Here is a 13,380-nt window from a genome sequence, read left to right on the forward strand (position 1 = left end):
GAGTGTATATAGTATCTTATTTCTGCATTGTACCTATCTTTAGTTAAGCCTGTATTGATTCTATGAATTTTTTGTCTTTCGAGACAACTCTCTTCCATGTGATTTTAGGCCTACCTCTTCCTTTTTTAATTATACAACTTCAACCATCATATTTTCGCACCTATGAACGGCTGCATATGTAGGTCGACACAAGACATGATCAAACAATCTCATGTGATCTTCTCCCATTTTATCCTAAATGTTGCTGTCATTTTGATCTAATCTTAGATGACCTCACATCTATCTTAGCATTTGTATCTCTGCAACACTTATATTATGGATATACTGGACTTTAACGCCCCAAAATTTACTGCCATATACCATTACTGGTCTTCTAATTGCTCTGTAAAACTTACATTTGACTTTCGTAGGCATAATTCTATCACATAATACCCTGGTAGTACTTCTACATTTCAAGTATCTGATTTTAATTCATCGACGATTAACATTTTCATTTATAATTTCAACATTCCTTTAAATGACGAGCTTATAATATTTAAATTGCTTACATTGTAGGATTCCAATCCGGTCTAGTCTTATTTCAACTTCGCTCTTCTTATGCCGACAAAATTTACAGTGCATGTATTTAAGTCTTGCTTATCTTAAAATCCTTACTAGATCTCTAAACTTCATTTTGTGTGAGCTTACTCATTTATATTGCCGGACCCAAACTTGAATAAAGGAGATGATTGCAATAGGATTAGCAGCCAACATAAAACATTTCAATTCATCATGAATCATCATAATTCATGACATTAGATATTTCAATTCACATATTTTACTATTCTCCTTTCATCATGTGAACTCAATAAAAATGTAACATCTCATATAACTTTAACTCTCATATAGAAAAAGATCGAATCGTGGAAAGAATCTAGAAGCTAACTTGTATTACTCTTTATTCAATCACTGTTCAAAATACCATCACCTTGTCATACCTCTTAGTTGAATAGTTAAGAATTAAGATAATTTACTATTTGTCAATGAACAAATGGAAAACAAATATGATCTCTAAGGGGTCGTTTGGTAGAAGGTATAAGCTGGGATATTTCAGCACTAATTTTTATATTATGTTTGGTATATGGTATAAAATAATCCCAATAGATGCGATAAACTAGTCCCGAAATTATAATTTCGGAATAATTTTGACTATCTACCAAACGACTCCTAACTTTATGGATTTCATATTAGTGCTAGGGTAATCATAGCTTCCTAGGTATCATCAGTAGGTTGGATTCATAAATTCAAGAATTACCAAATCAAATGTCAAATCGCAATATCATGTAGGAATACAGACAAAATATACAACTATTGAGATGCTGGTTTCAATTGAACTAAAGTAGCTATAACCATATATGGCTTAAAACAAAAAGGATCCTTCAAGTATGTGACCATTTCTCTGCCTATTTAATTTACATATATTGAGTACATTGTAACCTGTTAGTTGTCAGCACTTAATAATGAATCAACTGACCCCAAAAAATAAAAGGCTAATCAAAAAGAAAAAGAAAAGTTGTCCGAGTTGTATCCTTATACGTTGCTATGATGTCCTTCTCAGTTTATGTAATCTTCTTCTTCTTCTTCAATAATATTGAATTTAAAAGAGATTGTTAAGTAAGTCTCGTAACTTTATTTTTACCTACGTAGAAAGCACCTAATCTTCTTCTTCTTCTTCTTCTTGAGAAACTAATTTTAGTAATAATATTTAACTCATTATTATTAATTTAAAATTTTGATTTGACCATATAATTATATGTTCGTTTGTTTGGTGAGTGTCATGTCATATTTTCAGTACAAAATATAAGAATTCAAGTGAGGTTTGCTTTTTAGTTAATTTAGCCTAAGTTGGACAGGGGCGGACCCATGTGTAAAGTTTGGGTGCTCCGGCACCCATTAAACTTAATCACGGAGTGTATAGTTGTATAGAAAATATAAAGGAAACAGATATAAATAGTTAATAGAGCACCCCCGAACTCAAAATTCCTGGGTCCAGCACCCCCGAACTCAAAATTCCTGGGTCCAGCACTCCCGAACTCAAAATCCTGGGTCCGCCTCTGAAGTTGGATGACTTTTATGTAACAAAAAATTGAAAAGTGATTTTTATGTGATAAACTTTAATCTGGATGACTTTTACGTAACAAACAATAGAGAACCGTTTTTTAGTCATAAACTTTAAGTTGGATGACTTTTATGTTATAAATAACAGAAAAGTGACTTTTGTGGATAAACTCAAAATTGAATGACATTGGTTAGGATAGTTTTGTGTAATTAATACAAGTATACTTAAATAAACTAGGACGATGAGAAAAAAAAAAGAATAGCTAGCGTAAAATTTATTGATTATCTTTTGCAGGTCGGTGTGTATAAATTTTTTTATGTTGAAGGAAAATAAAATAGTTGAAACTGTTTCTTCGTATAAACATTTAATTGTGAAAATTACTATGAAATCAGAAAATTTTACGGCGACGGGGGACTTGATTTTTCAGATAAGTTTTATATTTTACTTTTGAGATCAACTTCAATTTATATAAAATAAATAACAAATATTCTTAAAACTAAAAGATCTTATTATGATATAATTTTGTTTATCAACTATTTTCAACACTTTTATATTTGTAAATGACAATAAATAAACTTAATCTTTAGTATTACATTATCTTAGTCGTAACATGTTTCGCCATATGAGAAAAGAAGAAAAATATATATGCCGATAACATAATTTTCAAAGAAGTTAAGTGATTGAGGTTGAAATGTAATTATAGACAATATTACCTAATATATTTTGTGATGATTGAGGTTGATAGGAAATAACGTGCAAAACACATTTACTATAATGCATTTCATAGTATCTGACGCAAGATATCTTCGTGTAAAGCACGAACATAAAGACTAGTATATATAAACATTCATTATTTCTTTATTTTACTTTTTAGCAATTATAAAACATACAAACTCTATGCGATCAAGATATATATCATCCAATGCGAAGTCAGAAGCTACACTAGGAATGTTCAAGATTTAATAAATATGTATTAAAAGTAATTTTTAATTTATACACATATTATGATTCATTCAACTAACCGCCTTTCACTCCGTGTGACTCTGGTTCCATCTACATAAATAAGCAAAGTTGAATTCCTCCTAAATATTTTTCTGCTTGTTATTTTTGTTAAGGGATACTCAAAAAAAAAAAAAAAAAAAAAAAGAGAACTTTTTTAAATGCATTGATTCTGTGAATGTCTTATCTTGTGAACATGTCACAATAATGATAAAGGAGACATGCTTAAAAAACAAGAAAGTCATCAGATGTATAAATCAACTCTATCTTGCCGATGCATTATCGTATATTTGAACTGTTGTCCTAATTAATTATCCTTCTATATTAAGAAACTACACTTTGCACAATTATTTATCGTAAAGCACGTGACTGGTTAGTATTAGTGAAAGCTTTTAATGTTAATTATTCATTTAGAACTTATTACATCTTGCTTTAGGATAAGAAAATGGACTAACCACGTGACCTGGATAAGATCTTGAAAAATTACAAGAAAAAAGGTCATTATCTCATATCTGAAGTGTTACTAACTTGCATTATAGTGTTGAGAATTGATTCAATTTTAAAGAAAGACGATCAAAGAGTTGTGGTTGACTAGAAAGTATTAATAGATCATTACTAAAAGATCTCGGTCTAAAGCTCTGAAAAATAGAATCGTCTTTAATATTTAAAGAGGGAGACTGGTATTTTTATTTATACAAAATAGCTTATAACTAGATTATACATTATGATTATACTTAATTAATTGTAGTTGGACATTTGTTTAGTAAATTTTCATTGTAATGAATATCTGAGTTATAAATAAGTCACTTCTTGAATCATCAAATATTCCCATCATTAGTTGAGTACTAGTAAATTAAAGGACAAACTTAATCTTCCTGATAATAGAAATATAAAATGAAAATTTTAAGGATTCTATTTGATTTAGCTTATTTTACTGAGATTGTACATTTGATCAAATCGCCTTGAGGTCGTAATATCTTTAGTTATTATCATGAAAGTTGTACTTCATAAAAAATTGACCAGTCATCGTGTAGTGCATTCCTATCAAAATTATCACAAAACATTAGATTATTGGAACCAGACAGATGTGTCCGAAATATGTTTTATAAAAATAAGTTTATGATACGTTCAGAAATCAGAATAGAATAATATTCTAATGATAGCAATCTGTTATGAAATATTTTTAAATTTAAACTTGTTCCTTTCTATTTGTCCTGATTCATTACAATAATCGTAATCTCGATAAGAAGGTTTGTGAATGGCTCTCAACCAGCGGCGGAGCCACAGCCCAACAAGCCTGTTCAACCGAATATCCTTACCTAAAAAATTATACCACATAGATATATCAATTATTACGTATTACAGATATATATTATATATTGAACACCTTTAATATATAGATTATATAAATTCGAACGCCCTTAATAAAATTTCTAGCCCCGCCACTGCTGTTAACCGAAATAATTTACAAATATTTGACCACATTTATTTTTCTTCAATAATATATTAATTAAAAAGAACGTGGCAAGAGACATACCTATAAATTTTGAAGGTAAATGAAAAAAGAGAATTTTTCGAGAATAAAAAAAGGAAAAACTGAAAGAGGTAGCAGCTCTTTAATTACGAAAAGTGTTGGCCATGCTAAAGTGGGAGTGGGCCCAGATTAGGTTTTGGCGGCACATTTTTGGATTAGTTAGAACCGTTAATTTGGGCTGGGCCTTAGAGTAATTAAATGGGCCTTCTATCTTCATTCCAACTTGTCGTTTGCCGCAAGCGATGCAGAGAATAGGCGAAGCAAGCATTGGATAAGGGCCTACTTGCCTACTACTATATAATATAATATTGGGGACCACAAACACTCACATGTTTCACCCTTCATATGTGCCCCCAATTTCAAAACGGAAAAGGGCCAAAATTATCTCTGAACTTTGAAAAATAGTTTATTCATACCCTTCGTTATATTTTAGGGTCAATTATACCCTTACAGTTATACTATGGGGTCAATTATACCCTTACAGTTATACTATGGGGTCAATTATACCCTTATGTCTAACTGCTGCCACGTGGCATCATCTCAGCCCTTCAAAATTATTTTACCCTCAAATAATTTTTTACCCACTAAAATAACTCAAAACGACCCGAAATTTTTTTTTCAGCAAAAATAATACGGATAATTTTTTCAGAAAAAAATATAAAAATAATTTCGTATTATTTTTGCTGAAAAAAAAAATTCGGGTCGTTTTGAGTTATTTTAGTGAGTAAAAAATTATTTGAGGGTAAAATAATTTTGAAGGGCTGAGATGATGCCACGTGGCAGCAGTTAGACATAAGAGTATAATTGACCCCATAGTATAACTGTAAGGGTATAATTGGCCCTAAAGTATAACGAAGGGTATGAATGAACTATTTTTCAAAGTTCAGGGGTAATTTTGGCCCTTTTCCGATTTCAAAATTGCCCACAAACTTTTTCTTGTTTTTAAGTATTTATTTATATTATAAAAAAGTAAAATTTAGAGTTGTAGTGGAATTATTCTTAATAAAGGAAGTTCAATCATTGTCTTCGATTGATTCCATTTACACTAGTATCACTCCGAAAAAATCACTAATTTTTGGAAAATGTTAGGTTGCTATTCTCACAGTATTTAGATTGAATTAGTGAAACAAGAAAAATAGTAATGTTTTTATACAAAAAAAATTAAGAGATTTCCCACCTTTTTAATGGAATTTTATCTCTCACCATGCGTTTTTCTAGTAAACTGGTTTGGTGGAAATGAGATGGAAAAATCATATTTTATAACACAAATTTTTCACTGATTCGCGATGGAAAGCCTATGTTTCTAGTGGTGTATCACTTCCCAATCAATGAGTATTGTGATTATCTCGAAGCATGGTTTTTGGCTAACAATAATTTTTTTTTTTTAATGTAGCCAAGTTATGACCTAGTGGACTACGAAGTAGGTTAAGAAGTATGCGATCTCAAATTCATTTCCCGACATAAATAAGAAATACATGGTTATCACTCTCAAAGATTTCTTACTACAATAATTTGTACCGACAAGTAAGAATGTAAGATAACTAATGGATAATACTCGTGTAACAATATTTACCTAAGTGCAACATACGTCTTTTTATTTGTTTTGAAGTTAATTATATTGATAAGGCATTCTAAACTCCGTACGTATTATTGGGTTCGCTCGAAGACCGAATCATTCTCTGTTATTAACTTGAAGTTGTCGATGTCGTAATCTTGACAAAAAAAAAATCAGAAAGAATAGGAATGAAGTTAATTTCAGTGTTATTAAATTTACAAGTCCTTTCGGATTTCGAAGTTGTCGATGTCGTAATCTTGACCAAAAAAAAAAATCAGAAAGAATAGGAATGAAGTTAATTTTAGTGTCATTAAATTTACAAGTCCTTTCGGATTTCGTATTTTTAATTTAATATCTTGGTAGGTGAATTTGTCAAACCCAAATTGATTAAGTTTGAAATGTTGTATATCAACATGGTAATTGATTAAGTACCTAACAGCGTTTATAATTTTTTTATTGTATTGTATGGCCGGGCCCATATGAGTATGTATGTGTTGACCTGCTTCTGTTGTTGCTGATGGTAGTAGCTTTTAATTATTAGCCAACATATTTTTACTTCATCAATTTATGAAAAAGATGTTGTTGAGAAAAAGAAACATTTTGGTGCCAGTTGCAATTGGATTAATTACTCTTGTTATATTTAGTATATCACGTTAAATGCTTTTGCTTTCTCCATGGATGATGTACTCAGAAGTGCATTAAAAGTATAAACAATAACGTATAGGCGTCAACCAAATGATCTTATCATTTTCTTTCGAGAAAAGATTGTTTTATTAGGTAAATTAATATAATACTTGTATATTTTTTTATCATGTATTACGTATAAGCCTCAACCAGGAGAAATCAAGGATTTGAAAATATTTGTGACCTTAAATAATAGTTGTTGACTTAGTGCAATTGATGAAAGGAATCTGTTACATGATTAGCATTTTCGTATTCTTATACGTCTTTTGCATATCGTCTCAAATATAAATGTGTCTCTATCTTGAAATTATATGTGGCTTTTCAAACAAAAATTCCGAATAAGAATATGATGTTTTGAAATAAGGATTTTGGTTGTATTAGTTTGGTGTAGTTAACATCAATTATATTTCCTCCTTCTCCCTATAACTGCATTCATCAAGTAATTGAATGATCCATTTTATTCTTGCTGTATTCTTGTATAAGAATAAATGGAAATTAGAATACCGTCAAAGCTTGTAGTGTGTAAGTATTCCTCAATCAAATGTTTTGAGCTCGTGCTTTGGGAAAGGAGTTTGTCTAATTTGGAAAGCGCTATACCTTTAAAGTGAGATTTTCCAACACAAATTTAAATTAATCGAGTCTCAAAACAGATGCTCGATCGGCACCGAATCAAAAACAAAAAAACAATAGGTGAAAAGTAACTGGTTCTCATACAGTAACATTGGAACTCAAAGCTACATAATAATATTATTATTATCAAGAATACCAATTAATCACTAACATCTTTCGAGACATGATACACTTAATATCTTTCTATTAATACCTTGCCTATAAGATAGCGAAATGTTTTCGTAATCTAATACAAGTGTTCTTTTAAGAGACAATACAATGGCCGAGATAAGATAATAATGACATAGTTGTAGAGTATACTCCCTCCGGATTAAAAAAAAAAAGAGTTCACTTAGCCATTTGCGCTCTTGAAGAAAATACTAACTTCTAGACAAAAATAAGTAATTTGACTAAACTACCCCTAATTAAATAGGCATTGGGATTTGATCATATAACACTTAATAGGGGCAAATATGAAAAAACAAAGTTAATTCTTGCTTGATTTGTTAAGTGAACTCTTTTTTTTATCTAAAAAAAAAAGGCTAAGTGAACTCTTTTTTTGATCCGGAGGGAATAATAATTAAGGAGCACAAGGCAGTAGCAAACATCAACTTAGGAGTCTAATTATTATTTTTTCAAACAGTGATATTCGAGTCAACTTGCGCGCACCTCAATTATTTCATCATGTATATGCTACTTCATACCAACACATCCATCGAATAACTTTGTGCACTAAAACTTATGCACATTGAACAAATCACCTAATGTCTTTTATGTCTACTGCGACTTGAACCCAAATCTCTAAGTTTACACTCACTTTATTAACCATTAGCTTAAGAATTTGTTGACATCAGGTAGTATAACATTATTGCCTAATTTGGATATCTTGAATAACTTAGGTGCCTATGCTAACATTTACCCAAACATTTTGGTCCAAGAAGAAATATTTGAGTTTGGATATGGCAAATTGGCAATGACCAAAGCCAAGCCCAATGGCCAAGTAGTAAATGTAAACACTTATGATTGTATAAAAATAAACCAATAATAATAAAATAATAAAAAAATCCCATTATCCAACCTTTTAAATTTGCTTCTGCTTTAACCCCACTTTGGGTCCTGTCTTCTGCCAAAAAACCAGACACCAATACAGTCATCTTTATAGACCGCCATCATCAAAACAAAAAAACTGCAAAAACACAACTATACAATCTCCGAACAGATCACAAATCTTGAAAAAAAGAAAAAATTGAACTTTTGAGTGGTAAAAAAAAAAAAAGTTCCATTTTTTTCTCTCTTATGTTAAATGCATCAGAAGAATCTTGAAGTTCAGATTGGTCATCAAGAACACAGTGACCTTTCTTCCAAATTCAATCAAAAACAATACCAAATCCAAAACCAAACAACCCCAAAAGAAAATTTTCCAAAATATAATCTTGAAATCAAGATCCCATCACCAGATTCTTCAACCAATCAGATTCACTTTAGAGATGAACCAATTTGCCAAAATCAATCACCTGGAAAAACCCTTTTGTCAACACCTCATAAAAGACCAATAATGTCTCAAAGTTCCAATCTTTATCACTCTAATAATAACCAACAACAAAATTCCCATTTTAAAGTTCCAATCTTGAAGTCAAACACTTCATCAAATCAGTCTTTTTTATGTCCTTGTTCTATACCTGTTTTGTTAGCTACAAAAAGAATCACTCTTAGGCTACTTCATCACTCTTGTCATGCTTCTTGGATTAGAGTCCATTTAAAGCTTTTTATATTACTTTCTTTACCTTCTCTTTACTTGTTAACTTCAACTAATTACTTGGGTTCTTTACTTTACTTTCTGTTTATTATTGCTCTAGTTTCTTTTCTTGTTATTTCACTTTGTGTTGCTCTTCCTTGTGTTCCTTCTATCCGTATATTTCTTGCTAGAACTTTGTCTATTAATCTTCATTCATCACCAACTGCTTCAAAATCTAGACCTTCAGTTGTTTGGTCAATAGGGTCAAAGCCTAAACCAGAAAGAAAGCCGATTTCGGGTTGTTGGGTGCAAGTTTACAGTAATGGTGATGTTTATGAGGGTGAATTTCATAAAGGGAAATGTTCAGGAAGTGGGGTTTATTACTATAGATTGAATGGGAGGTATGAAGGTGATTGGATAGATGGGAAATATGATGGATATGGGGTGGAAACGTGGTCCAAAGGGAGCCGATATCGGGGGCAATATAGGCAAGGATTAAGACATGGAGTTGGGATGTATAGGTCTTATACAGGGGATTTATATGGTGGAGAATGGTGTAATGGACAGTGTCATGGATATGGGGTTCATACTTGTGAAGATGGAAGCAGTTATACAGGGGAGTTTAAGTGGGGTGTTAAACATGGATTAGGCCATTATCATTTCAGGTAAACCACTTGGGCATTTGTAACTGTTTCTTTTTGGACTGCTAGTTATTAACTTGGACTGCTAGTTAGAGCTATGCAGGTTATAATACATAATTGACTCATAACTTATACATGTTTTAGTTATGTGGAATTGTAAAATGATAACTGAACATTATACTTGGTGTGCTGAATTTTATACAAAACAACTAAAAAGCTACCAAACATGGTATTAACTAAGCTAGTTTTAAGACATGCATAATTCCCTTTCTAACCAGCAACCAAGCAACCCCTTGATGTATATTTGAGTTTTAAGTTGAGCTTCTGTGTTTGTGTGAATTTTCAATGGCTGAGGCTTACCATTTTCACTTGTTTTTTCTCAAAATCTTCGTTATATGTGCCTGGACTTCATTTGCCTTGTCCTTTATCATGTTAGATTAGATGTCTTTTTGTTTTTTTCGTTGTTGCATCTAGAATTCATGTACGTTCCAAGAGCTACATGGTTGGCTCAATTGGTACAAGTTTTGTTGGGATAGTTCCATATTTTCTACATGCAAAACAGGAAACCATAAATTTGTATCAATTATGTCTTTGTCTTAGTGTCGGCCTACTTGCTTATCGGTGCTATAGGGTATATACCAACGATCCTAGGTATAATGAACGTTCAAGTTTGCACATACATTATGGACCATGAAGCATTAATTATTATACGTCTGAGAACAGGCAACGTTCAAGTTTAAGATATTCTCTAGGATTATCTTTCTGGGTTTTGAAATGGTTTGTCAGTGCATTCTTCCTTCATTTCAACTCCGAGATAAGAGTAAGTTCTCCATGGGATTAGCTAAATTTTAATACTTCTCTTTGAAGACTATATAGATATGATCTTGCATTGTTTAAGCTGAAAGGGACCGGACCAATCCCACCCGCTCTTGCTTTTGATTTTTTTTTTTTCTGTTTTCTATTGAGCTGAGTTGCTCCCTTTTTTTTGGGGGGGGGGGGGGGGGGGGTTGGGGAAGGAGTCTACTTTCAGGACCCTTTCGCGGAGTGCACATGAGGAGCATGGAATTCCATGTTTCTTCTGTTGTCATTTCATACCTTCTTTTCTCATGTATTATTCAAATGAATTAACACACACTATCACGCAATTGGATAGATGCTTGCTTAGATAGGTTGGGCTCTTCTCTATATATAACGAGCATAAACAAAGATGACCGAATGGCAGCCTGTGGCATTATATTATGAGGGGAAGCCAAGTTGTTGTCCCATGTTCATCTTTAAGGCTGACTTGGATACTTGAATTAGGACAGACATAAAAGGATATTATATTGTTGTATGTGTGTTCCTTCTGGATTCTAGACCCCACATTCAGAACAATGCCCAAAATCTGATTCCACATCGGTAAACTTCTGACATGCTATATACACTCTGCCTTCATATCCTTTATTTCAAACATGGAGTAAGACAGCTATTATTACTCTTGAATATAAAGCTTTTTTATCAGCTATATGAAAGATTGCTGATTGAGGGTTTAAAACTTTTATATTTTTATACTGGAAGGAGAAAGCTCGTTTTCTTATGCTGACCTACTGAATGCCACTGAATCAGTATCTGTAATTTCCTCTTGAGTACGAATTCTTACTGTGAGTGATAATTATCTTGATAAATGCAGAGAATGATACCAAAAATGATAAGCTATCAACTTTCTAGTGATCTGTCTTACTCTTCTATTTCTTTTCCTTTAGTTCTCTTTTCTTGGAAGAATATCGGTGCATGTGTATTGACTCATCAGTCTGTTGATTTGCATGACTATGCAGAAATGGGGATACATATGCTGGAGAGTATTTTGCGGATAAGATGCATGGTTTTGGAGTATACCGCTTTGGAAATGGACATTGCTATGAAGGAGCCTGGCATGAGGGAAAGAGGCAAGGATTTGGCATTTACACTTTCAGAAATGGGGAAACTCAGTCCGGTCACTGGCAGAATGGGATACTTAATGTTTCAACTAGTCTTGGCACCCTTCCGGGATCTCCTTCCGCAGTTGACCATTCTAAAGTGCTTCATGCAGTCCAGGTAATAGTCTTGTTTCCTCGTCATAGTAGAATGTTGTAGGGACATTGAAGAAAATGCGTAAGCGGCTTAAAGAAGTACTGATTTCGTCATTTGGTTGTTCACAATTGGAAATCTAGTTTTAACTTCTGTTGAAAGAGCTGTGGCAAACTGTCTTTAAAGATAGTTGACAGCTCTTACAAGGTGGTCTTTTCTCATTTCCCGGTTTTCAAGAAACCAGGCTGCAAATATAGTTCGAAAATCTGGCTCCTCCCATTGCTCTCTCGTTTCAACAGTTCCTGTATTTTCTTTTTGAGATAATTATAGTGCAATGCTTTCTGGTGATCTGATTTACAAAATAGCCGCCAAATGTATAGGTTGTGTATGTTAAATATAAATATACATATAATCAGTGTACATGTTATGTATATTTTGGCTAGCGCCTGTAATTAATTTAGGCTGATGGGCCAGAAATGATAAAAGCCCTTTCTTTTTTACCCGTGTTTCTGGAGAGGAACACCTGGTGGAAAATTCTGATCCTCTTTGAAGCTCACTAATGCATTTTCAGCAGTTAAAAAAGGAAAATTTAGCTATGTACCTAGTGTGAATTTTCTCAACCTCAATGTGCTCATAAATTTTCTTCCTTTTTCTTAGGAAGCAAGACAAACTGCTGAGAAAGCCATTAATGTGACGAAGGTGGACGATAGAGCAAAACGAGCTGTTGCTGCTGCCAACAGGTCCGCCACTGCAGCAAGAGTCGCAGCTGTGAAAGCCGTCCAAAACCAAATCCATCAGAACGAAGACAGTTGCCATTCACCATTATCAGTTGTGTAAACCCCTCGGTTATCAGAGGCTATGCTTTTGCACTCCCTCATCGGTCTTGTTTTTAGATACAGAGACCGAGACTACTGGGACCTACTTGGAACCACAACAGGCAACGAGCTGATTGAGGAGCAAGTTTATCGCGTCCCTTTTCATTAGGCCTTACTAATATGCATATATGATGCACCCTCGTATAGGAGTGCAAATACAACATGCAGATGTAAGTAGGTGTTTTTATCTTTTCTTTTTTTTGTTGCTCTCTCCAGTAAGTGTAGATAGTTTTTGCTATGTTTTGTGTTTTGCCATAAGAGAATGGCCAAGTTACTGCATGTTTACTAAGCTTGTATCCCAAAGAGGGATCACCTTTGTTATGTTGTATGAAGTAATAGTAACTAAAGATATGCTGTATCAACAGATGACTTTATAAATGTCACTTCAGAAGCGTATCCGTCATTTTAAGTCGACCTACTCCTTCAATAGGAGCTACATTCAGATAATCAACTAGCCAAAGTAGTGTTCAGTAGCTGGGAATATTCCCATCTTTTACTTTGGTTTTTGTTATGATCTTTCATGGTACACGTACTGGATAAACTAAGGCAAATGAGAAAAAGTCTGTGTGTTTTAAAAAAATTGACAGGGTAAGGGGAAAATAAG

The 13,380-nt window shown here is 32.8% G+C and overlaps 1 protein-coding gene across 1 annotated transcript; it reads left to right on the top strand.

Moving 5' to 3' along the window:
- Positions 1-8,566: 8,566 nt before the first annotated feature.
- Positions 8,567-13,172, top strand: LOC132635204 (uncharacterized). Its single transcript, XM_060351494.1, has 3 exons — positions 8,567-9,879; positions 11,670-11,928; positions 12,559-13,172. Exons 1-3 carry the CDS (start codon positions 8,783-8,785, stop codon positions 12,736-12,738), a joined length of 1,536 nt encoding a protein of 511 aa, XP_060207477.1. The 5' UTR covers positions 8,567-8,782; the 3' UTR covers positions 12,739-13,172.
- The last annotated feature ends 208 nt before the right edge of the window (positions 13,173-13,380 follow it).

The sequence above is a fragment of the Lycium barbarum genome, chromosome 4, assembly GCF_019175385.1.
Source record: "Lycium barbarum isolate Lr01 chromosome 4, ASM1917538v2, whole genome shotgun sequence".
NCBI classification, from domain to species: domain Eukaryota; kingdom Viridiplantae; phylum Streptophyta; class Magnoliopsida; order Solanales; family Solanaceae; genus Lycium; species Lycium barbarum.

Excerpts from the sequence above, each read along its gene's own strand:
- LOC132635204 (XM_060351494.1), top strand. The coding sequence starts at position 8,783 with ATGCATCAGAAGAATCTTGAAGTTCAGATTGGTCATCAAGAACACAGT. Across the intron at positions 9,880-11,669 it reads TTAGGCCATTATCATTTCAG|AAATGGGGATACATATGCTG; the intron begins GTAAACCACTTG and ends ATGACTATGCAG. Across the intron at positions 11,929-12,558 it reads AAGTGCTTCATGCAGTCCAG|GAAGCAAGACAAACTGCTGA; the intron begins GTAATAGTCTTG and ends CCTTTTTCTTAG.